Consider the following 22546-nt stretch of genomic DNA (forward strand, 5'->3'; position numbering starts at 1 on the left):
AAACATGTTTTTGATCGGTTTTATGGAGCTTATAGTTTGTTCAGAGATCTGGAAGCCTGTTAACAATACGAAAAACACACACAATACGCAAAATGAATACTTTTGGGTACCACCGCATATGAACGATCAATGGAAACAACCTTGGATGAATTAGCCGGTCAAATAAGCTCTTTACCTCGATCTTGGCCTAGAATTGTTCCCAAAACATGTAGGTGTCAAATAAATTTTACATCATAGCATTACAATATCTCTTTAGAGGCCCGATTAAAGGAAACTTAAACGTGAGTCTACATTTTGTATTTTGTATTATAACAATAAGATTTAAAAACAATTTGTCACAAATATAATATACTGATCATAGTCATGCAATGTCAATGGGAAGCCGGAAAATTGGGGTAAATCTTACAACTTATTTACTGTGTATTCAACAATCGAAGATTATTGTCGCGATTGCTTACATCGCAGACAACATGCATCATATTCAACTGTCAAATTATCTTCTATTCTTAAAATAAAAACGAGAAAATCACAAATCAAATGTTAAAGTCAATTTTGCGGTCACACATATGCAATTAGAATAGCGTGTACGCTTTGGTGTATTATTCAACCGTTAATTAACATATCAAGAATTTATGTACCTATACATAGAAACATGATTCGCACCTTTGGTATGCAATCAACAATTTAATCGATATGCTTTTGATCCAAAAACTTTCGAAAGAAAGTGTATGTATCTAAATATATTGTTTAAGGTCGGCTTCCATAATTAGACACTAATACTTATAATTGTTATAATTGTTCACTCTCCCGGTTGAACATTACTTGGTTCTTTAAAAACCCAATAAAACAATCATTACATAACCAAGGAAATCATGACAAATTCACGAATCGTTTGTATTTATTGATTTATTTATTTATTTAGATAGTTAGTTAATTATTAATTTATTTATAATGTGGACAGATAAGGTGAAAACATACAATCAAACGTATTTACTTTTAATTAGCGTACACACTGTGGTTATTCTATCGGACGTAAGCCATCAATAAAAATATATATAGTATTATATTATTACAGGAAAACATGGGCGTAGATATCCAAACATATCGCTGCAGAATCGGATCATTCTGTATCAAGATTAGTTCCAGAAGCTCTGTCGGCCGGACGGGGTGCAAACTTAAGGAGGCAAATGGTAGCAATGTTAAACCACTACTCATGGTCGTGCTTGTATTAATTACGTTTCGAAATGACATGTTTGACTTGACGAGTGGTCTAACGAACACTTTTTCGAAGTAAGTAAAACAGATTTCAATTGAATAAACTTAAAGTTTTAATCCAAGTCGCTTGTTCGACATAAACAGACGTGCTTCATTACAAACGGATGTAGTCAGCATACCGAAATGTTTTTTGCCTTGTTGTTTTGATCACATATATGCTAGTTGATATATATTGGCCTTGTTTTACAAGTTTCAACGTTTACCATACAGGTAAAAAAGCACTTCGTATGCAGCAATATAAAATTCCTATAAATAAACTCAAATTTTATGTTTGTGTTCTTGTTTATACTGTGAACTGATTATTACTGTACTGTATTGTTGTAAATCACACTAATATACATATTTGTCAATATCAGAATCGGTTAAAATAAAATTTAAGGTGAGATCATATACATTATTTAAGTATTTAATATTAATTACATGGTGTTAATTGTTTTAAGGGATGTTGCATCATTCAGAGAATCTGTCAAAGAGTTGCTGTCAAACAATTCTGCTATTCAACATTGCAACAATCAAGAATATGGTCATGTAATGCCTCAGAGTTTTCTGAAACCTACATATGTAAACAGGTAAGTGTGTTTTATTGTATGCTCTTGTGTGGTCTATAAGTTAATGTCACTGATTTATAATAGGTAATTTTACTATTCAAACATTGAGCTATAACAATGTATAATACAGGTAATTTTTACGGTTGCAGGGTGAAATGACGTCAGTAATCTGACGGCATGACCTTTATATTCTCGCGAAACTTTTTATTTTAATCCTTTCAAAATATAGTGATATTGTATTGTGATAATGAAATAGGGTTTATTCACTAAAAAAAGCTTTGCCAATTGGGACCATATGATTAATTGTTCTCAATACACCTCAAGTATGTTTTATACAACATTACATTATAATTTAAATGGCTTTTCAAAATTATATAAATTTTTATTTTCCATTATCATGTTATTTTATTTAAAAGGTTATGACTCTACGTTTTATTACCATTCTTTTGCAATTTAAAGCGTTTAGACGTACACCAATGAAAACCAAGTTGTTTGGAAGCTTAAGCAAAGGTAGCACCATGTGGTTGTGACATTTTTAGTTCTGATCTGTATTGCGTGCGCAGGATAGTTGCATTTCATGCCAGTAAACATTTAACATGTGTTTCTTGACATGTTCTTATATTAAGTTAATTGATATTCATTCATCGATATTGACTAACAGGAAAGAACAAAACATTATACAAAATACTTGAACTTTTTATTTTCATCCAACCAATAAAGTATTACGAACTATAAATAAATAAAGCATTTTAGAGATAAATATTTCGTTTGACAAGGTCCTGTCGACTATAGCAAATCAAAACACGGGGCAAGATGTTTATTTGAAACGGAAAATGTTTGTTGATTTTCAGAACACAATGTTTTCTTATTTAATCAAAAGGTTAAAATGTTGGTTTAGTTCACAACTTTGAATTATTCGATGACATGTAAATGCCATGATTATTTCCGAAAGTTCTCCGAGATTCGCGGGCATTCGATTGCTTCAATTTAAAGTTAACACTCAGCAATTGTGTATGTAAGTAAAGTATTTGACAATGTTTGTTTTAGTTACATACGATTAACGACGTCGAGAAGAACACTAATTACGAACACACTGCAAAAATGTTTATTTCAAAGAATCAAAAAACAAAACTGTGCACAAAAGCAGTATTTGTACTTTTTAATGACAGTCGAAAACAAGCGTTATTGCGCACAAGACGGAGAAACTAATACGATGAGCTTGTGTATACTAGATCTCGGAAAACATTTATCCGGACGAAGAACGGGGCATAGCAAAATGAAGTTTTCAAGTAGAAACTGCGGATTTATGGCCTGGGATGAAGCTCCAAGGCCATAGTAATGATACACATTTCTGAGCCTATCCGAATTGGCTGGCTGCCAAAAACCAAATTCCCAAAACTCCGAATTACCACTTAATTCGTGCGCAATAAAAGTAGCTCTTCGCAGATCTCAATAAATCGCCTTGAAAATACAGAACATCACTATATAACATAACAGTGTCATAAAAATTGCAAAAAATAGTATTGAGGCAAAATTGCTAAGAATTGGCTACGACAGTTTTTATTGTTTACATATTCATGCGAGAAAAAGTTCTTCACTTGACGGTCTAGGCCGAAAAGATACGAGTGTTTACGCAGGTATGTGTATTACATATCTGGTTTACGGAGACAGTAAGAAGATTTTTTTTTTGAGACATTTTTTGACGACCTTATATTTTGTATTTATAAAAATATTTTAAAATATTGATATTTTATTTTGCGCAAACATGACATTCCAGAAAAAAAAATGAAAAAAAAAACAACAACAAAAAATATTCACGATCATTCTCGGAAATAGACAAACTAACCGGATATGGTATTTCACTGCACATATCGAGCGCACTAATCGAGCGCGAAAAGTTTTACACGGTGTCTATACCACGTGACTTTTTTAAGATCTGTGTTGGGAGAATAAAGCGCGACCCAGTTAACATTTTTAATGATTTCTTTTTAAATATTTCACCATTTTTAATGGGATAAAGTGGAGAGCCCGCTCATTCAAGAGGTTTCTATAGGTATCATGATCTTTTTAAACAAATAAGTTTTTTTTTCCAGTAAAGTGCAACTGCGCGTTTGTATTTAGTCCCCACACTGATCCGACATTTTTCTAACCGTTTAAACGCGCGGTTGAACGTTACTGAAAAAAATACCTTTTTATTTAAAAAGATCATAGTACCTATAGAAAACTCTTACGAATGGCTCTCCACTTTATCCCATTTATTTGAAATATTTAAAAAGAAATCCTTAAAAATGTTAACCGGGTGACGCTTTATTCTCCAAACACAGATCCGAAAAAGTCGGCACCGTGTCAACTTGAGAGAAAGAACACATTTCTTTATCATGGCAAGCGGATTTTCTTTTGTATACACATTGCAAAGGAAGTTTTTTCCTTATCTGTTAATTATGTAATTAAAAGCTATTTAAGCCTATCGCAAGTGATTTATTTGACGCCAACAGTAACAGTTTTTTTGCGGCTATGTTGTTGTTGTTGTATATCTTTACCGCCTATGTAGACGAACCTCTACCATATGTGTTGAGTTGAACAAAAGGTTATCGTACCCACCACCAGTATCGTGTAGTCCATCACCGTCTTTGGACACTGTAGTATATACACACATATTGTCTTTTCTTACAGTCTCTGAGCTTCCGCACTCAACCGCTAAGGTCAATCCGTGTAATTTCGGACAAATGGATAAATTCAGACAATACTTCTTCCCAAGCAAACTTAGTATAGCCCCAGGCATTCAGCGCCTACAGCGCTTTGATTAACTTACTGCGCAGTCGCCATCCCATGTTTCATTTGCATGACAAACTGATTAATTTCTGCTTGCATGGTAATTTCGGAAAGCTAAAGTTGCATGGAACAGAAGCAATTATCGAATTACTCCATACCAATGAGGGTCGATATGATTCTAATACAAGCATATTGCTTTTTTGATTGTGAAATTTCATTTATTTAAAATTTAAAATTAGCATCTATGGGTGTGCACATAAATCTTGATTGAATATGATTACCATAGTTAATGGCATGCCGAATGCATGGTTGTGCTCTTACTAGCTGTAGTTATGTTGATCATTGAGCCATAAAACTTGTTAAGTGTCCGTTTGACAATTAAAGGAAATCATGATTCCTAACTTGGTTGACAGTTTTTATTAAAATACATCTTAAGGTTGCATTCATTTTACAGTAAAGCTCATGAGAATGTGCATAATATTGTCTTGACACATAAGAGCAATATTAACAAGCAAACGACAAGTGCCATTTTGTTGAAGTCACTCAGATCAGTTTCACCTTCAATATTACGACAATGCTGAACTAAAATATAGAAAATAAACAATTATTTTATTAGTACACGTTATTAACACATTATTATTTTATGATTGAATGGGAGTTTAATACACATATGAAAAACACCAGTTTCAGGTTCACCCTTCGATAAATAATACCTATACTCGTGTAACAAATTAGCATCCAAAAAACCGTATGTAAATGTTTTCAATAACACGTCGATATTATTTTTAATATCAAACAGCCGTGTACGCATGTATTTGTAGTGTTTACGTTGTTGCTATATCCATTCTTATAACATAAATTGAAATAAATTATACACGTCAATGCAAGTTATTATCTGATGCCACATGTCACCAAATATATTGACTGCAACTCAATACGTTATCAATTCGCAATAACACGTTTAACGCAATTATTTTATAATATAGGTCGACACGCAAAAATGATATTCTAGTTTAACGCAACCCTTTTTATGTATATAATGGCAAGCACAGTTGACGCTCACCGTGCAAAGTATTAAGTGTATAAATATATAATACGTATAGTGTGAAGAGCGAAGACAAATAGATAAACAACTGAACGGTTAAAAGTACTCTTAAACAAAATTTTGATACTTTCAATGGATAGTTAAGTGAATCGATTACCAAATATTGCCGTTGAAAAAACTTAATCCTACTTACTTTGTTTTCCTCTCTTTTGCTTGCATTTATATTAAAAACGTATGCAGCTTGTTATGTAAACCTTCAGCGATCGGATATTATTTTCGTAATTACATTTTTGTTTTAAATTTTATGTTAAAATGAATAGGCTTATTGTATCCTTATTTTTTTTTAGGAGCTTGTTTGATACAGCGACTTACCGACATTTCTTGTCGGACACTCATAATGAAGACAACGCTACAATTTCAAACAAAAGTTTTCATACTTTTCGGTAAACTATTTTCTTTTCTATTAATATTGTTTTCCTTGCATTGCACATTGCAGTCATTATTTCATGCGTGTATTTTGTTTTAAATATCTTTCAACTTGTTTTTATGTTAAAAACAGAATCGTGTTCCTGATCAACCCAACATGTACCTGTATATCATTAATTTTATTTAGATTATGTGGGACTCTCTGTTGAACAAAAAGAACAACAATTCAAATTGTTTCGATATACTGTCTTTTAGTCACATTGTGTTGATTCTATATCAAATTTTGCATTTAAGTGCGTGTTAGCCAATATCAGTATTACAATCTTGATAATAAGTGTCATACTACAATAGGTGTTCTGAGTTAATGCTTATTTATTTACTATTAAAGCGCTACAGAGGAGAATACGTTTTTGTATGAATGTATCAATCGGACGCCATTTAGCATCATACAAAAGCATTTACTGATGTCTGGTGTAGAACTTAATCCTGGCCCTTTACCCTCTGTACCTAGAGGAGGATGTTATCTCGAAGGTAGTATTTTATATGGGAGGCGGAAAACTACAACGGGCGAGGCATGGTCAGGGGTGATAACCCCCAAAAAGGGTTAGGTAAGGATTAGGGTTAGGGGTCGGGTTAGGGTTAGGGTTGTGTTTAGGCTAACCCAAACCCTAACCCGACCCCTAACACTAACCCTAACCCTAACCCTAACCCTCTAACCCCCCTTGCGCAATACCATACCATGCCTCGCCCGTTGTCGTTTTCCGCCTCCCATTTTATATGCTTTATCCATTCATTTCAACATATTACATTTTGTAATTATGTTTTAATACAATCTGCTAGTATCCCTCTTGTAAACGATTGCTCATCGTTAAAGAACAATTACCACAACATAACAGTAATACGCGCATACATAATATGTAATTATCGATGCTTGTTAATAAACGAAACACATCTAATAAAATGGTAAACTACTTATGATGTTGACTTCTAGCTTAGGTAACATGTACATGAAGTTATTAAGGGATGGTTCATACTTAAAACAAAAAAATAATTGTAAGAGTAATTGTGTTGACCAATGGTTGTGGACACTTGTTCTTAAAAACATTTTCATATAATTTTTATTTCTAGAGACCTCACATTGCAATATTATGTTTAAGTCTTGATAAGTCCTGTGTGACAAAAGCATATCGATGCCTTCAATATATATACCGCAATATGTCGTTACGAAAATTATACCTAAATAATAAGTTGTTATTTATTTGTAACTTATATTTAATCGACATTAATAATAAATATTCATGTTTCAACTGTTTATATATTTTCATACCCCCACAAACAAAGTTTAGGGGGATATATAGGAGTGACCTTGTCGGTCGGTCAATCTGTCGGTCTGTCTGTCTGTCGGTCCGTATTAAGTGTCCGCTCTCTAATTAAAGTTGTTTACACCTGATCTACACTAAACCTGGCCAGATGTTGTATCTGGATGATGCCTGATCGAGTTCGAATATGGGTCATGCCGGGTTAAAAACTAGGTCACGGGGTCACTTCTTGCGTTTTAAACATTGAGCATGGTGTCCGCTGTGTAATTCAAGTAGTTTTCATCCGAGCTTCACCAAACTTGGTCAGCGTTGTATCTTGATGATGTGTAGGTCAAGTTCGAACATGGGTCATAGCAGGTCAAAAACGTGGTCACGGGGTCATTTAGTGCTTTTACAACATTGAGCATGGTGTCCGCTCTCTAATTTAATAATTTTTAACCCGATCTCTACCAAACTTTGTCAGAATTTGTATCTAGATGATGTCTAAGTCAAGTTTGAATATGGGTCATGCTCGGTCAAAAACTAGGTCACGGGGTTACTTAGTGCGTTTTAACATTGAGCATGTTGTCCGCTCTCTAATTCAAGTAGTTTTCATCCAATATCTTTACAAAACTTGGTGAGAAGTTTTATCTAGATGATCTCTATGCCAAGTTTGATAATGGGCATTGCTGGGCTTAAAACTAGGTCACGATGTCACTTAGTGTGTTTTTTAACATTCAGCATGGTGTTCGCTTTCTAATTCAAGTAGTTTTCACCCGATCTTCACCAAACATGGTCAGAAGTTGTACCTAGATAATTGTAAAGCCAAGTTGGAAAACGGGCCATGCCAGATCAAAAACAAGGTCACGGAGTCACTTAGTACGTTTTACACATTAAGCATGGTGTCAGCTCTCTAATTCAAGTAGTTTTCATCTGATCTTTGCCACACTTGGTCAGAAATTATATCTATATGATGTAAAGGTCAAGTTCGAACATGGGCCATGCCGTTTAACAACTAGGTAAAGGGGTCACTTAGTGCGTTTTAAACATTGAGCATTGTGTCCGCTGTTTGTTTGTATAGACAACATGCAAAATATTCTGTGTCAATGCGGCATGTGGGGGTGTTCGTCACGTTTGTGACAAAGCTCAAGTTATGTTAGTTTTATATTAATTGTATTGTTGTTTAAACCTAAACAAATCTTTGAATTGGATTAAAGGGAAGAGGAACATATCAAATTCGTCAACGCCTGACTGGTATGAATACTATTTTTCGATACCTATTTAACTGTTTTCTGTCTTAATTTGATAATTTGTAAAAGGTGACAATGCAAAAGTTAGCACATGGTTAACACAGTTTTATAACGTTATTGCTGTAAACACTTGTGGATATGAATTCATGACCCTAGTTTAGGGATGGCTATATAATATATGTTATTGTTATTGTTATTGTGTTATTTTTGTCAAAATGGTCAAGTTCACAACTTAAATATTATTTCATTATGCGTTTATCTTGGCTGATGAGTCATGGTAATTTTAGAAATCTTGACCCTGTTGCAAATAAATATATTGACAACATAATTCTTAAAAAACTTCCAATGAGCAGACGACCTGAGAAAAACATTTAAAACCAAACAAGTCTAACTATTGTTCTCGATTTATTAACCATTAATGATGTACATGACATTTTTAAAGTTGAAAACAAATAAATTATAAACCGAATATAAATATGTATTGAATTATCATATTTTATTGCGACTGATTGTTACTTTAATATATGCGTAAATGCATTTCAGCACTAGCGATTCACATAGTGGGAAAGCTATATCGTGTTTTGGTTCTGTTGAAGGTACTTTGTTTATGGACGTTTGATTGTTAATAATGTTACGAATGTATTGCCGATAGAATGTAACAAGATTTTAAATTTGTTAAATGAATATTGCTGTGGTATCTTTCAGCCGATAGTTTTTGGGGCACACATATTTTCAAAATGGATCTAAGTGATGACTTACAAAACGGTTTGCGCAACAAGAATACTAAGAGAGCAAAATCCTTTGCTATTAGTCGGATACTCGATGAAGTGTGCACATTTGGCGAATATTGTCAATTGGAAACTCCACCTCTATTTTACCTTTGGAAAAGAAATGCATTTGTTGTGTTACCGTCAGCCTCATGGTGGAAAGATCTTGAAATAACATTTACTGTCGTTGATGTGTATCCAGCTGCTTTTCTCGCCTTCAGAAATGAGTTTAGGCAATCGTTCGTGTGTCGAGATGGACATAAGCTTTCGTTTTTAAATAAACTCATATTACATGGACATGTCGCTTCAATCAACTTCTATGATATAACTGTGTCGAACCCGTTCGGCGGCTTTCATGGCACAAGCGGCAATCGTAACAGTATGCATATTTTTCCAGACACAAAAGAGAAACATAATAATCCTTTAAATCAATCTGCCGATCAAGATAAATACCCAACACAAGTTTCAGAAGATGATATATTAATTACCGAAGGGACACAGACAGAATTAGTAAGAGACGAAAATACAGAAAGTCTTAATCCCATGTCATCTGATGTGTTGTTCTATCATACAACAGCACAAAATGACATTCATTGGGAGGGTCCACCCACAGTACATACGGATTCTGTCAATAGTGTTCAAGAAATCCGAAACTCCAGCAACCGTTTGGACCGAATTGAATTGAATCATTTAGCCATAAATGGTTATCAAAATGCTAGTGTTGGAAACAGCTCAAATGACAGAATGTTTTTAAACGGAAACTCTAGAAGTTTGACAACAGCAACTTATTTACAAAAAAAAATTCCGGTAGGAACGATTTTTTGCCTTATGTGTGAGACATGTATTATTTCCCGTATGTATACGTTAAGATTGTTAAATGTTTTATCTCTCACTATATTTAGTTTAAAAAAGGTACATTCAAAGAAATAATAGGTTCTTGAAACGCACTAAAATAATTGTGTTTTGTTCCTGAATTTATCAAGGGGGCAAGATATCCTAATTACGAAAACGCGATTTCAAGGAGGGAGACATATCGAGGCTGGCAATTAGCTCAACCAAATCCAGACACCCTTTGTTCCGCCGGTTTTTTCTTCACTGGTAGGTCGTTTCTATTTCAATTTAACCCATAATAGACATATTACATTGGTCAAGGTTTTGTTTACTGATTATCTCGAACAAACAGTTTCTATTTAATTGTGAAATTTATGGTTACGATAGATATGTTACACAATGCTTTGTAAGGATTGGATAATTACTAAGCGAAGTATGCGTTCTTTTAATTTCTATCGTACAATCAACAGACTACGCTTGCTGAATGTTTAAATATTATATTAAGTATGACACATCTGAACACTACGAAGCCATATGCAAATTGAAAATAACGATATCCTGAGAGTGTTATATACTTTATTTTGCTTTTCAAGAAGTATATTTCTTGATAAACGAATATATAAATAAATAATATAAATCAGGTCAAAACTACGACCTCGTGCGGTGTTTCTGCTGTGGTATAGGACTGAAAGACTTCACAGACACGGATAACCCAATGCTGGAACACGTGAAACACACTGCTAACTGTCCATTTATGATTGACCACTTTGGAAGTCGCGAAGCCATTGAACAGTATAAGGTATGTATGCAAAATATAAACATGCCTTTGCAAAACAATATATTAATAAAATCCCACTGCATTAGCTGAATTAGAACTATTCAGTTTAAAGTATAGTTATACTCACTATTGATATACAAAAAAGTTAAAGACATACATTCACATATTCTGGTACTTAATACATTACATTAATGAATTTATGTTATAATCATCTTTTCATTAACAGAAACAATAACAATGATATTTTTCTATAAAAAACGGCACTGTAAAAGTCAATAAAATGGCCAATTACACGATCAGGAAGTAGATCTTTATGTATAATCGTCAAGTCTGCCTAATACTAGAAGATTTATGGTGAATTCTCATATGGGACATACGTATTGTATATTGTTACAATTCTAGTACAATTTGGAAAACTAAATTATTGCAAATTTAATCGCACCTGTATTTACTTTTATACGTTTGTACAAATGCTAATACAAGTTGAAAATTCTTCTAAATCCGTGAATGAATTCTATAATAAGAACGCAAATGTGTTAATACTAACGCATTTAGGAAGTAAACGTTTTAAATTAAAGTCGACTTATATCGGCGCCAGCGGTTTTTTAACACTTATGATAATTTGAACTTTTATTGTAATTTCCGCATACATTTTCTTTAAGTGACCTGCGTTGAAAGAAGTATTGCTAATCACGTTGTTTCCGTGTGTTTTTGTTGGTTGAGTATATTGCTATGTGTATTGTTCTTTGTTGCTTTGTCGCTCTGACGGAAAAGACGATTAACCAGTCATATATGTCCTGCATTTATATGTTTAGTGTATCGGTGCCGGTATTGTGCTAAGAATAACTGCGTTATTCATATTATTAATCTTGAATGTGCGTTCAAGCGCAGAATATTTCACTGCACTGCATTATTTAGTCACTGCTCGTTCAGTATGTTTTTCTAGTAAATCGTCGATTTTGAGTAAGAATGTGTTATTGATACACCCACGTGCATAATTATAGCACAGTCAAGCTTTTGAAATATACCTTAAATCTGTTAAATTATCGCTATTAAAACATTGCAATCAGATTGCATTTATTGTGTGGTAAGAAACCATACTCGCAAATGCCTTACATTCACCGTGAAAAAACATACCGGATTAGTACATAATCCGATATTGATAAGATAGTAGTATAATAATCTGAGGTGATACGTATGCCGTTGCTATTCACATGACGACATGTACGTTAAGAAAGTTTACTGCGTATCTTTCCTATTTTCTTTTTTTTATACAGAGAGGGCTGACATAAATTGTAAAAGTACATATAGACTACTTAACGTGACATTGAATTTAATTATTGTCATAACAATTGTATGCAATGTGTATTCATTCAATGAATTCAATAAGACATTCGTTTAACGGCGAAAAACATAAATAACTGGAAATAACTGGTGTTAAAAAAGTCATTTATAGTGTCTTACATAAACTGAATATCTTACTCGCCGAATTTTATTATTAAAGCTATTTCGTTATAATGTATTTAATATGTTACACATTAACAAGTGTAGCAAAAGAGTGATTATTATATGATACTATGTGTTTCTGCAATATGGTAGCAGAGGCACTTACGTCCAGATCCAGAAGAAATCAGACAAAGGCAGCGTCAGCTATATCAGCAACAACAAGGTAGTGGTCGTGCCTCAACAAAAATGTATATTTAATTCCAATTTGTGTTAAGAATAAGCACGTTAAATAGCAAGCTACTCAATTGTTTTATGCGTTTCATGTCTCATTCGTTTTCATACCAATCGATTAATTACAATAGCCAATTAAAGTAAACATATCAATCGTGGTACGTGTTCAAATAGTTATGTTACATTTGTATTGATATGTACTATAAGTTCCCGTAACACTGTTCATTGCATTTGAAAGCTTATTGATTTGGCACGTCATAGGTCGCCCGATATCAAACTACAGAGCCAAGCACGAGCGGTTTCGGTCGCTGTCAGCTCGCTTAGATACGTTCACAAACTGGCCTCAATATTTATCACAGAGACCACAACAGCTGGCAGAAGCAGGGATGTATTACACAGGTAATCTGTTTAAATATTATTGATGACACCACTCGTACATTTAAGCTCATGCAATAATACTGGTGATATTGTGGTACGTGTCATGCGGGTGATTTATATGCCAATCACATATTCTATTCATACAAAAACATGTGTCAATAAAATTCTAACAATTGTATGAATTGTACACGCCATTTCGAGAATCGTCTGTAACATATCTACAGTATTTAAATTATATATAATATATTTAATAAAATTAGCAACTGAAAAAAATGCGATCGCTACTTAGTAAATTTTTATTATATTACAATTATGTTGGCAAGTTTGAGAAAGCATACGTTTTTCAGTCTGATAACCTAATGTTTTGCGTGTGTTTAAACGCATCATACCTTTAACTTGAGACTGGGACACCAACTTTTGTTATATTAATGTAGATAGATGTAAAATAAATGTAAATTTTCAAGTAAGACTCTTTTCGTTTAATTATCCATACGTCTTCTTGAAATTCCGTCGATGATCCGCATTTTATATTTTAAGTTAACACTCATTTGTTCTACAATTTCTTGACACGTCAACGCTGTACATAGTTAATTCGGAAGAGTAAATCTTTCTATTGTAATATTTTGCCTGACCTTCCGTTTTATTGCTCAGTGCAGTGGCAAAATGGTAAAACATTTCCATCAGCAGTGGGAAAATAGAAAACATTTCCATCTTAAATTCACCAATACCGATATTTTTCGTACTATTCCCACTACTGTATGAGATTGTTCGAAAGAATTTGTATTTCAGTTTTTTGTAATGTTCCTGAGTATTAACAAATATCTTTTTTATTTTAACATCGGTCAAGTCCTTCAGGCTTAAAGAGTTTGTTTTTATTTCTTGCCTATCTAAAAAGCGGGTTTCAATTAATCTTAGTATCAATATTTGCAATATCACACCATTTCGAATATTAATAATACCAACAAAGCGGACGCAATGGTTTTCCGAACCTCTCTATTGTTTAACGATACACAACTGTTGTCGAGCAATGGTTATTGAATTTAAAATGTGTAGTTGAAATACACACACACCATTAAAACCAGTAAACATTACATATATATGATTTGCCAAACAATAATTTAATGTATTATTGTGCAACTCATGCAGAAATTTTAACAGAGATCAACTGATGATGTATATATAAAACGGAACCATATTCCTACTTTAAACATAAAGTTTAAATCGTACATATGCATTTTTTTGTGTAACAGGTGTTGATGATCATTGTCGCTGCTTCGCGTGTGACGGCGGCTTAAGAAAATGGGAACCAGGAGATGATCCATGGATAGAACACTGCAGATGGTTTCCGGCCTGCCCATATGCACGCGAAGTAAAAGGGGACGAATTTATCGACCTTATTCAATTGTCTGCAGATCAGGCAGCAGCAGTAAGAATTTTCTTGTGTCAATCACCTGAATGTTTATCTTTTACTTAACATACTTCACAGGTTATGTTTCGGCATTTCTTTTAAAAATAATATGCTCCTTTTGTATATTGCTGTTATATGGGTCTGACAAGAATGACAACCAAACGAATATGAGTTTAATCTGCCAAACTCAAGGTCCATTTTCAATTTGTATTGACCAAATCACCCAATAAACAGCAGTGGTTGAATTTATTGACCTCATTTGGCGTATGTAGCAAATTCATCTCGCTATGATAACAGTTTCCATCAGATCGTTACCAAAGTGTTGTCAGAGCATAATTTTTGTGACAGGAACACGCTTCAAATCAGCAAGAGGAAGTGAATGGGGCTATGGCTGCATTGACTGTGGACGACAGAAACGTTCAACGGATCGTTAATGCAAATCAAACAATACTTACGCGTGACATGTGTTTTCCTTTTGAAGATGTCAGAAAGGCTGTTCTTGAACTTGTACAGCAAGGTAATTTCTTATCAAAATAATATGTTTGGCATTTCCAAAGTTTCAAACTCAATATTTATCAGTTGATAATAAGATAACATCTTTTTCAGGAAACAGCGATCCCAATATAGATGATATTGTTTTGCGTCTTGAGATAATTAAGGAAAGGAAACACATCGGTGAACATTTTCACATACAAGAATCAATATCTCAACCAAATACAAGTAAGTCTTAGTATAACAAATTGTAATATAATATTATTCATGTTTTTTGCGTAACTTTAATATTTATTTATGATTTAGTGTTGTTAGTAATACAGTCAGTCAGTCGGTCGGTCGGTCAGTTAGAGAATGCAACTGTTGTAATAATGTTAACTTTTCAGATACATTATTAGAACAAAACCAACATTTAAAAAACCTTCTACTTTGTCACATGTGCCACAAAAACCAAGCGAATGCATTGTTTCTACCTTGCACCCATCACAAGTACTGCTTGGACTGCACACAACACAGCGATATATGTCCAGATTGTTGCAGACCGATAAAACAACGTATTCGTACATACATGGGGTGAAACCATAAACAATACTTATTAGACTGCACACGAACTACAATATGATAGATGTCTAGACATCTGCAGACCGATGAAAAACGGAAAAGTACGCGTGAAAAAATAAAAGTCAAATATGGAAACATATTTCGCTTTGTTAAATGTGTGCGTATGATTAATTCATTGATTGTAGCTTGGCCTCAAACAGGTCAAATAATGAGTTAATTACTTTACGGCGATGTGTGATTGTCAATCCATTTTTTCAGTGTAACGTTACAAGAATACTATTTACACTATTTAACAGAACAACCATTTCTTGAACAAAAAAATTAATCTACATTATATGAGGAAAATTGAATACCACTTGTTTAGAGTTGTATGCCCGAAGGAATATATCAGTTTCCAAGCTTTATATTACATTGAATAGTTTATTGAATGAAGCGTATATTGTAAATCGAAGTAATACGTTATTTGAAGTACTTTTTATTTTTAATGTTTAAAAATTAATGTGATTTTGGATACAGTTTTATAAAGGTAGATCAGTAAGAGTACATTTTACCAACAGTGTATTTATACCATCATGTTATTTTTAATTAATTCTCTAGGAAAATCAAGCTATATTAAATATAGTTTTTTCTTTTCTAAAACATGTTTACGTATTGACATTTTTAAACCGTGTATTTCGGTTTGATTCTGGAAGCAATAGGCACAATTGACACAAAGCCGAAATATTTAATTTAATATGAATACTTTGCATTATTTTGTGCAACTTAATGTATTTTATATGTATAATTGTAAGAACATTATTTTTGCCATATGCCATTTATTTATTTGTTTTAAATAAATCTTTAACTTGGTATTTGTCATTAATTACACAGTTTGACTGATTTTGTTTAACGTGTACACAAGCTTCTTTTTTATATTGCTGTAATGATCGTCTAAATTTAATAGGAATGCACTTAACCAACGTGTTATTATTCAATAAACCTACTTTGTTTACACCATGAACGAGATCAATGATTTCTGTGAACGCATAACATTGATTGGTTCTTTAGTCGAATACGTTTTTTTAAAGTGTATATCTTTTTCAAAAAAAGTTTCTAAGACAGCCATTTTTAAATGGAAAGGTGATCATATTCTTATGAAAAATAGATTTTATTTTATGTTTTGAACGTCATTGGGGTTTTAATTGATTTAAATATGTATTTTCTACCAAAATTATCATGTATGTTGTTGTAGAGATTTAATAATTTAATTCTGTACACATGAATTTTTTTTATTTAAATGCTTACATAATTCATTATAATGTTAGTTTGCAGGTTTACTTAATTGCAGAATTTAAAGCTGTTTAACATTGATCTTTTTGATGTTAAATACCATTACATACATATATTTGATGAATGAAAGACAGCAGGACTAAAACTAATGTTTGTTTTGGTAGAATGGTATGCAAATATAAGACAAATGCGTACCATAATTAGAAAAAAAAACAGGTCAATTTCTTTCATTCACTGACTATATGTAAATTTTAACGGATATTGGTAGGCAATCGTTTCGTTATTTACCATGAGTTAATATAAAGAGCGACAGTTGCTTTGTTATGTATCTACATGAACCATTTTGATGTTTGAAACAATGTTCGTCGTTTTAATATTATCACACATATTGCATTCAGTGCTAAAGCACACTGGAACATTTTTATCAAATGTTTTTTGTTATATTTTCTGTTTCCTCTTTACAAATGTGTAATAAAACATTTTCGCATAATTTTTTCAACGAAATAATGCAAACAGTGCTGTCCATATGAAACAAATGCGGATTACTTGCACATTATATCTCGAATTTGTTTCAAGATTTTAATTTACAAGAATGCTCATTCATTAACCGCAATATAAAATTATTTGGGGTCTACGCACTAAGATTGTAATTTTATACGTTTTACGACGGATACATTTTGTTAATCCATACCGGAACTGCTACATGTTTTTATGTTAATTTGATGTACGGTTGCGTCTGGTTAGACCCTTTGAAGAACTATTACTTCTGCAATAGGGGTTAACTACTTGATTTGCGATGTCTGTTGATAATGAGGAGTTGCTGTTCTGTTAGTGGGTGGTCAACTAGGCGAAGTAGTTTCAACTCCTACTCCTGGGTCATGCGAGTTTGTTTAGTGTTCATCACACCGGGCATGTTCGATTTCCTCCGGGTACTCTGGTTTTGCCCAAATCGCCACAACAAATCAAAATTACAAAAAATGGTATGCTCATAGAGTACATCAATTCGCTGGCGGATACTTGAGTACGGTTCGGTGGTGTTGTACGCACTATGTCAAGGTGTAAGTTCGAATCAAATTAGACGAGGGTATCAAACTTATACTGTCTTAACGATGTAATAAAGCAATCACAATTTATAGATAAATAATTTGTATACAAATGGACTTTGGATTGTTTTAAAGTATTTATATCATGTGGGAATTATCGTAAATATACCCCTTTAACAATTGTCAAATGCGTTTACAATACATAACGTATATTGACAAGCTATTTATAATGCATTTGTGAAACTGATGTTTCGATTGTAACACAGTTTGTTACTTGTATATTTCTACTCTTATTTGATCTTTACAATTATGTTAAATTATCTTCAGGCTGGTACAGTAGGGATGTCGTTTATGGCATTTGTATATGTACCTTCGTCCAACTTGTAATATTTCGGTCAACATTTGTAATTTATTTCCATTAAGGTAAACTTGTAGACTGAATTGCGCAAATGTAAAGCGTTATTCACTACGTATACTGTTTGCGACGATAATTCTTGCTATATGGTAACATAATCTTTTAACAATGCTTTAAAAATATACCAAAGTTTTACAATAATACATACTTGCATAAAGTAAAAACACTCTTAAACTTCGTTTTTGTTAAATACTAATTTTCAAAATAAGTGTGCATGTAATGTTAAGCTCGTTTATAAAAACGTGTTTACAATAGCACAGGACAAAGAAAATGATACCAATTATAAGGTCTTGAACGAGTGTGTTGTCGGCGAGAATGTATATCGTTTAATCTATGACACGTTGAACGCTTCCTTGGAAGTGATTCACGTTTGATACTTTTGTAAGCTTTTTGTGGTTATTTTGTTTGTGCTATTTTTTAGAAACATCCTTTGTGTGATTAGTCGTAAACCTAGTTGTAAATTTAATCTCTCCTGCTCGACATAAAACCTACGAATATTGTATTTATGTTAAGGTTCTGTTTTCAATTAATCATGGACGGACGGAAGAAGCAGCATGTGATTATTGTTTTTAATTTGAGTGCTTAATTCTCGACTGCGTTAATTTCCCATTTCCACGATTTTTGATAAGTGTTAATGATCATTGCCCTAAAATCAAGTAATTTCAGTTATGTCAAATTTTACAATTAATTAAAAAAATACATTAATTATGTTGCTTGTATAAAAATTAACGAACACGCTGTTTTTGCTTTACAGTAAAATTCTTTTTTTTTCTTACATCTATCAATAAATTATATCTTTGTTGTTATATAAAATTAGTCATAGCATATACTTACTCTGCTGCTGTGATCTTAACAATTTAATGTTGACATTATATCATCACGTACTCCAGTCCATTTTACAATATAATCAAAACATATACAGGATTGTATAATATATATAATATCTCAAGTACGAAATGTCCATATATATTTAACCGTTAATTGGAAAATCACTCTACTTCGTAAAAATCGACCGATTGTTCAGGGGAGATTCAAATGATAATATTATTTATTATTGACTATAGACTATAGAAGACTGTAATAAACTTAATTGAAAAACAAATACAGTTATATCATGTGTAAAAGTGTTTGCTTTAGTGTACATTGTAGTGTTGTTCTATTATGTTATCATGTAATTGTATTATCACCATGTTATTTGAATATATATTTAGTTTTTCTCGGCAGCATATTGATGAATCAACATGAATGTTCCAGCGCAGATAAAAGAACATGGACGAAGGTGTTTTTTTCGAGGATGAACACAAACTAAGGGTTGATCACAGTAGAATCTCAGCAACAAAGTAAAGCTGCAGACGATTGATGTCAAATGAAATAATGCTTTAAACTAATATGCATTCATATTTAACGAACTTTGTTTTGAGTGTATGTGTATGTTTTCGTCGCTTCAAATCTTTCATTTGTATTGAAAATCAAATAAAAATACAATAACACTAGATTTATGTTCTTCTGAAATGCAATTACTTTTCTAAAATTTGATTATAAAAACACGAACGCTTGGGAATTTACCGTTATCATCTACATTATATAGATGTATAAGTTTACAAACTGAATGATACTACTGCGTTTTGAGCAGTTGCTATGTTTAACAATTTGTGAATTAAAAGCAGCCAATATGTATTCCTGTCGTGAATGGAGTAATCGTTATCGCATTCAACAAACATCATTAGATGTTAAGCGTTATCTCTTCTATATGGTATAAATGCCTCCAAATGTCAGACAATTTTAATAATAAGATGTTAAATAAATGCAATAATTACCTGTCATTCGTTATATTTAGCTGTTTTCTAGTTATGGTACAAGTAACACATTAGCATAGTTTTATCTAAGTTTAACTGTTTATTTAAAGACGGTACCTGTCTTGCGGATTTTTAAAACAATTCTCTCACAATAAGTGTTCTTTGCTTAATCAGTATATCAGGCATTGTCAATAGTTTGAGACTTTGTGCTATCAAATCTTATCAACGATTTGATTTCCAATTTACAAATACAGGTAAAAAAAAGGTTCGTCGTAAAAGATTGCTTATTATTCTATGCTATAATAGATTCACTGAAATTATAAACTTCGCCAATAAGTAATCCATTAAATTTCTCGAATGTAAATACAATTATATCAATCGATGCTTTAAATAATGGAATATTTAATTCGCTGATAAAACTATATAATGTATGTTTATTGCATTTGTTCGCTGTTTTCGAAAGAATATTAGTCATATCAAACTAACACCTTTCATGAGGTGTCAGATGGTTTACTAGTAACAAATGAACATAGTTATGCCGGGACTTTTGACCTCAAAGTATTACCTTGACGTGTGAGGCAGTGGACGGTTATTACCCAAGAAATGCATTCTCTCGATGGTTGTCATTTGTGGCAAGTTACCTTAAAGTAGCATGGTTAATTGCAATCTTACCGTGCAAACAAGCAGTTTTATTTCCAACTTTGGTTTTAAATGTGACATTGACCTTGGATTAATGTTTTACACGCGACTTTTAGTTTTATGATAGATTGCATGTGCGATGGTTATTGCAAAATCTCTCCATACAGGACAAAACTATGGCTTATACAATAATTATCTAGCTATTTTACAGTGACCGTGGCCTTTGAAGTAGGGAGACGGGTGCCACACTCGACACGCCGTCTTATTATAGTGGACATTTGTTCAAAGTTAAGTTTAAAATCGATCATTATATAGCAAAGTTATGGCTGAGAAAGGAAATATTGCGCAGACGGACAGACGTAGAGAGGGGCAGGGCGACTTTGAAGGTGGTGCATGTTCAATGGTGCGGAAATCAAGATTTCCTCGTGCACAGACACGTAGGTTTGGTCATTCGACAGGCAAGTAGGGTAGAGCGTTGACGAGGTTTAAATCGTTTTATTTTCTGCTCAACCACATTTAATTGTGAAATTGAATTTATTTTTGTACCGTATTGGCATTTGCAATTTGTAAAATATGGACAGTCAGGACGAGAGGCGTGAACGCATCGCCGGCGAAGACAGAGCTGACACATTAAGTGGACAAACGGAGCGACCACGTGGTAGTAGGTAGGCCCTCGGGGGATAAGGAAAAATTGTTTGACATGTTTGATTTATTTAGAAGCTACTTTAATTCACAGTTGTCATCGTTAAAAAGGGATATTACAAGCAATAAAAAACTGTTGATAAAATTGAGGTGCCTGCTTTCAAGAGTTCCTCGTGTAAACATCAGTTCATATTCAATACAAAACTTTGCTCTGTGCTTCAATGCATTTTGGACAGCGAAAGTCTTGGCTTTGCGAAAGAAAAGGCAAAAGAATGTTTTTAAAAACTAACTTACAGAAATAAACTTGTCAGGTTGGCTGATTCTTTCCCCGGGGGCTGGGCGACTGTTGCTGAATATGAAAAACCAGTAATAGGGTCGGATAGTGATGATGAAAAGAAAAGAAACAAAGTCGAGTCTAGAGCTGTCAAAAAACTGAAATCATATCCTTCTAATTCGTTGAATGTACGTTCTGTTTTCAATCGTTTGACTGATCGACCATCTGCTTTCGCTTCCCCGACTCCACCAGCGACAGATCCTTTTGTTGGTCCTCTTTTCCCATTTCCGGCGCGAGTGCGAGTGGGTTAACCGTTTCCAGGCAAACATCATGCCTAGACGTGAGATTGGAAATCCAGATATAAAACCTATCCAATGATAAGTATATTGCTGGTTTAGACATTTCTGACATTGACGCGCATTGTGAAGAAAAGTATCATTCATCACGTTCTTCAACTGTAAAAGGTAGTTTAAAGAGACATGTACCTTTTTGGAAAAGCATCGGTGCCAACCCTGATATAATTAACTGTATTGTCGGCGGTTACAAATTGCCATTAATAGAATTACCTGAAAAATGTGTATCTGCAAATAATCAATCAGCTTTATAGCATATAGAATTTGTAAACGAGTCGATGCAGGATATGTTAAATAATGGCTCTATTGTAGAATCAATAGAAATCCCTCATGTTGTAAGTCCATTAAGTGTAGCCGTGAATTCAGCCGGTAAGAAAAGGTTGATTTTAGATTTACGATTCGTTAATAAATACATTTGGAAAGAAAATGACTTTCGAAGACTGGAAAACGGGAATTGAATATTTTGATCCGAATTGTTTTTGCTTCAAATTTGATTTGTCAAAAGGTTATTATCATTTGGACATATTTTCTGCACACCAGAAATATTTGGGATTTTCTTTATTTAGTAAATACTATGTTTATACAGTGGTTCCATTTGGTTTGTCGTGC

The 22546-nt window shown here is 33.1% G+C and overlaps 1 protein-coding gene across 4 annotated transcripts in view; it reads left to right on the forward strand.

Moving 5' to 3' along the window:
• LOC127851748 (uncharacterized) overlaps nucleotides 1–19726 on the forward strand; it is a 36526-nt gene extending 16800 nt beyond the window's left edge. For 2 of the 4 annotated variants that reach the window (XM_052385613.1, XM_052385614.1), the window contains exons 2-16: nucleotides 1076–1290; nucleotides 1716–1844; nucleotides 5988–6083; nucleotides 6455–6597; nucleotides 8582–8618; nucleotides 9158–9210; nucleotides 9320–10188; nucleotides 10365–10479; nucleotides 10854–11011; nucleotides 12590–12659; nucleotides 12929–13066; nucleotides 14296–14471; nucleotides 14802–14970; nucleotides 15060–15173; nucleotides 15332–19726. In XM_052385613.1, coding sequence (XP_052241573.1) covers nucleotides 1082–1290; nucleotides 1716–1844; nucleotides 5988–6083; nucleotides 6455–6597; nucleotides 8582–8618; nucleotides 9158–9210; nucleotides 9320–10188; nucleotides 10365–10479; nucleotides 10854–11011; nucleotides 12590–12659; nucleotides 12929–13066; nucleotides 14296–14471; nucleotides 14802–14970; nucleotides 15060–15173; nucleotides 15332–15522 — 2667 coding nt within the window. In that variant the 5' untranslated portion in view covers nucleotides 1076–1081 and the 3' untranslated portion in view covers nucleotides 15523–19726. The remainder of the gene's footprint in view (nucleotides 1–1075; nucleotides 1291–1715; nucleotides 1845–5987; nucleotides 6084–6454; nucleotides 6598–8581; nucleotides 8619–9157; nucleotides 9211–9319; nucleotides 10189–10364; nucleotides 10480–10853; nucleotides 11012–12589; nucleotides 12660–12928; nucleotides 13067–14295; nucleotides 14472–14801; nucleotides 14971–15059; nucleotides 15174–15331) is intronic. The other 2 variants (XM_052385615.1, XM_052385616.1) reach the window with 2 other exon arrangements.
• Nucleotides 19727–22546: the final 2820 nt, after the last annotated feature.

Source organism: Dreissena polymorpha, chromosome 11 (assembly GCF_020536995.1).
Source record: "Dreissena polymorpha isolate Duluth1 chromosome 11, UMN_Dpol_1.0, whole genome shotgun sequence".
Taxonomy (NCBI): Eukaryota; Metazoa; Mollusca; class Bivalvia; order Myida; family Dreissenidae; genus Dreissena; species Dreissena polymorpha.